The 3,448-nt window shown below is 37.5% G+C and overlaps 1 protein-coding gene across 1 annotated transcript; it reads right to left on the bottom strand.

Annotated features, from left to right (window-relative positions):
- On the bottom strand, positions 1–2,286 carry msx1b (muscle segment homeobox 1b). Its single transcript, XM_056253544.1, has 2 exons — positions 1,868–2,286; positions 1–915 (listed from the first exon to the last, which is right to left on the bottom strand). Exons 1-2 carry the CDS (start codon positions 2,217–2,219, stop codon positions 512–514), a joined length of 756 nt encoding a protein of 251 aa, XP_056109519.1. The 5' UTR covers positions 2,220–2,286; the 3' UTR covers positions 1–511.
- Positions 2,287–3,448: the final 1,162 nt, after the last annotated feature.

Raw genomic sequence — 3,448 nt, 5'->3', positions numbered from 1 at the left:
TTAAATTTAAGAAAGAATATTTTTTATTTTAGACTAATAAATATTTGGTCTTTCAAGGCACTTCCAACATAAGGCCAATAAGTACTTCTTCTGACGGATAACATCCGTGTCAGACGATCTTAAAAGAGTTACACATCTAAAGCTGCTCTACAAGAGCACGCCAGAATACAACACGAAGAATAAAACATATACAGCAGCTTATACTTCCATCATCTCGTGTGGCTGCAGGGGACTGGGTTAACATTGACATTACTGATACTATAACTAGGCCCAATTAATAACCATGAGCAATTAGATGATTCCTTTGAAAATATAATTACATGTTGTTCGTGAGTATTATTCAGCACTTAGTTGTGCAATTAACAAGAACAATCATGTAATGTGACCAAAAGCTGTTATTGTAATTTTCCCTGTGATTCTGCATGTGTAAACTTTAATAATTTGCGCAAAGTCTCTCAGAGTGGAAGAAGCCGCGTCAGGTAGAAAAAAGTTTTTTTTTAGTTTTTTTTTTTTATGACAAATAATACATCCCATAGGACACGGGTCCGTTAAATAGTCCTGGCATCGGGACGGGCCGTGGGAAGGAGGCTGGAGGTCCGTACAGAGATGATGGAGATCCCAGAGGAAAGGGCAGCGCGAACGGGGACAGGAGCGGTTTGGAGGCGCATTTGAACTTTTCCAGCTCGGCCTCCTGGAGTCTCTTGGCCTTCGCCCTCCGGTTCTGGAACCAGATCTTGACCTGAGTCTCGGTGAGGTTGAGGGAGTTGGAGAACTCGGCCCGTTCGGCGATGGAGAGGTACTGTTTCTGCCTGAACTTGCGCTCGAGGGAGAGCAGCTGTGCGGTGCTGAAGGGTGTGCGCGGCTTCCGGTTCGTCTTGTGCTTGCGTAACGGGCACGGCGGCGGGCTCGGGAGACCTGCGGGACAACGGGAACAAACCGTTACTTCTTTAGAGGTCAGGTCTCCAAATGCCTTCATCGTGAATTTTGACTACCGTTTTTTTTTTTTTTTTGAATACCACTTTCTTTCAAAATTCACTGATATCTCCTATTTGTGTGTTTGCAACTTTTCTAATATGTCCCCCCCCCCCCCCTTTTTTTATATACATTTTAACATTATTTTTATTTTGATGGCAAACAGAATGGCATTGAACACCTATTATTTCTTAACTGTTATTTCACAACAACAATTATCATTTTTAAAATGATTAACTTTTACTAATTAATTATGCTACTATTTATTCTTACACGTCTAAAATGTAATAGATAAATATTGTTTTTGTTAGGCTATTGTTAGGGCCTATAAATCTATTGGTAGGCCTATAAGGAAAAATATGTTTAAAAAGTATTCTTTTTAAACATTTATTTTTCTTTCTTTCTTTCTTTCTTTCTTTCTTTCTTTCTTTCTTTCTTTCTTTCTTTCTTTCTTTCTTTCCATAAAACTACAAGACATCTGAATAATCCAAACTTTATCCTTCTTTCGCTGCCTTGCAGCTGCCTATAGGCTATTTACGGTAAAATAGCCCACTTTATTGTCATTTTGTTTAACGTTTATAACAGTAATATTAGCCTATTTAATATTTTCACAAAATAAATGATTAGCCTATTTATAATAAAATGTTTTTAAGCGATTGTTATAGCCTAAATAGTTTATATTAAAAGTAAATAAAGTAAATGTAGGCTATAGCTGTCAATAATAAGAAAGGTGAAGGTAAAAAATAAATACATTCTATTATCATTATTTAGGCTATGTGTCTAATTAAATTCCAAATATGCATCAGAATGTTAGCTACTATATTTACACTGTTTTGAAAGAAAAAAATGATAATGAACAAACTAAGTAATGACTGTAAATGGTTGAAATACTTACGAGGAGGAGATATGAAAGACGAAGAGTTTGGCCAAGTGCTCTGTTCCTTATCGCTTAAATCTTCACTGTCCGAAACGCTTGACAAAGTGTCCACAGAAACTTTGGTTTTCTCTACAAAGTAAGTCCGTACTAAGTCCTGTCCCAATCCCAGTCTCTGGTGCTGGAGAGCCGGAGAGCACGCGACCTGGCAGCTCGATTTGGCCATCAGGGATTCAACACTGAATGGGAGGTAGGTCTTCTTCACTTTATGTCCCGTGTCAGTGGTCATATCTTTCGGCTTTTGACTTTCCTCGCTGTCCGAGTCCGATTTTTCCTGAGCTGTCGCTTCAACGGGCCCCTTAGGAGAACTCATCGTAAACCATCCGCCTCAAGTTTATTCATATACAGTCTCGTCTCAACAACTTCCAACAGTCTGTCTCGCGCTGCTTCAGTGCGCTTATAATAGCTCGCAAACTGCGGGCAACCAATCAGCGTGTGCGCTCGACCAGCTGACTTACAAACGCCTCGATTTGATTGGTCAGAACGGTCCCCCGGGGCACGCTCGGACCAATCAAAATAAAACCCTTAGAAGTCATGTGGTCAAGTTGACACCAAGACATCAAGGGGATATTGAGAAAAATGAGTACTTAATCGCGGATGTCTTGCTGAGATGATGTATAGATGGCCTCAGGGCTCTTGACTCTTTGGAGCACAAAGTAGACCAATTTTAGCCCAATTAAACAGTGGGGAAGCTCTCAAAGTATCTGTATCCGACTGTTGAGAAGTCATTGAAAAGGCACAATGGAATTACTCCACACCAAAACTGTGGTCAAAAGGAATAGGCCTACACTGTAAACAAAAAAACCGGACTGTCTTGTTTGTAAATTCACTCGGAAATATAGTTGCCTAAATTATGTTTTTAATAGAGTATTGGCAGGTAACAAAAACACCTGGCTAAATAATTAAATAACACATGTTAATATATAGCTAATATAGTAGCCTATGTAGAACTCTTAAAAACACTGGGTTGATTTCACCCATGTTTGGTCATATGGACAAACCCAACCGTTTGGTTTAAAATTGAATTAAAAAAAAATATAGATATTTTTTGTCCATATTTGACCCAAACATGGTTTAAACAAACAGCATATAATTATATAGTATATATTATATATATAGCTTATTTCTTAGAATAGGCTATATATATAGGCTATAGGCTAGGCTACATATATAGGCTGTATAATTTTTTTTTTTTTACCATTTTCATTTAGACTTTTTTTTTGTGTGGGATAAATTCAAAAGCGTCTATAAAATTGAATTATGCAAAAATAGCTTAAAATGGAACATTTAGGCTACCAATTTGGCACGCTAATCTTTTAATGTTGTTTCAACCCATGTTTGGGTCACATGGTCAAACCCAACCGTTGGTTTTAATTTTTTTTAAACCCAACAGTTTGTTTAAATTTTTTTTTTTAAAGCCAACGGTTGGGTTTGGCAATATGTGACCCAAACATGGGTTGAAACAACCCAGCACTTTTAGAGTTATAGGCAGTTTTTTTTTTTTTTTTTTTTTTTAAAGGCTACTTGGCTAAAATCAGAAAA

The sequence above is a fragment of the Rhinichthys klamathensis genome, unplaced genomic scaffold, assembly GCF_029890125.1.
Source record: "Rhinichthys klamathensis goyatoka isolate OS25496 unplaced genomic scaffold, OSU_Roscu_1.1 h1tg000107l_1, whole genome shotgun sequence".
Classification (NCBI taxonomy): domain Eukaryota; kingdom Metazoa; phylum Chordata; class Actinopteri; order Cypriniformes; family Leuciscidae; genus Rhinichthys; species Rhinichthys klamathensis.
Note: the sequence above shows the minus strand (reverse complement) of the source record. Positions and strands in the feature narration are given on the sequence as shown.

Bases quoted from the DNA above. Each gene is read 5' to 3' on its own strand.
- msx1b (XM_056253544.1), bottom strand. From the start codon at position 2,219: ATGAGTTCTCCTAAGGGGCCCGTTGAAGCGACAGCTCAGGAAAAATCG. The intron at 916-1,867 runs GTAAGTATTTCA...GTTGTCCCGCAG, and splicing joins GTCTTTCATATCTCCTCCTC to GTCTCCCGAGCCCGCCGCCG.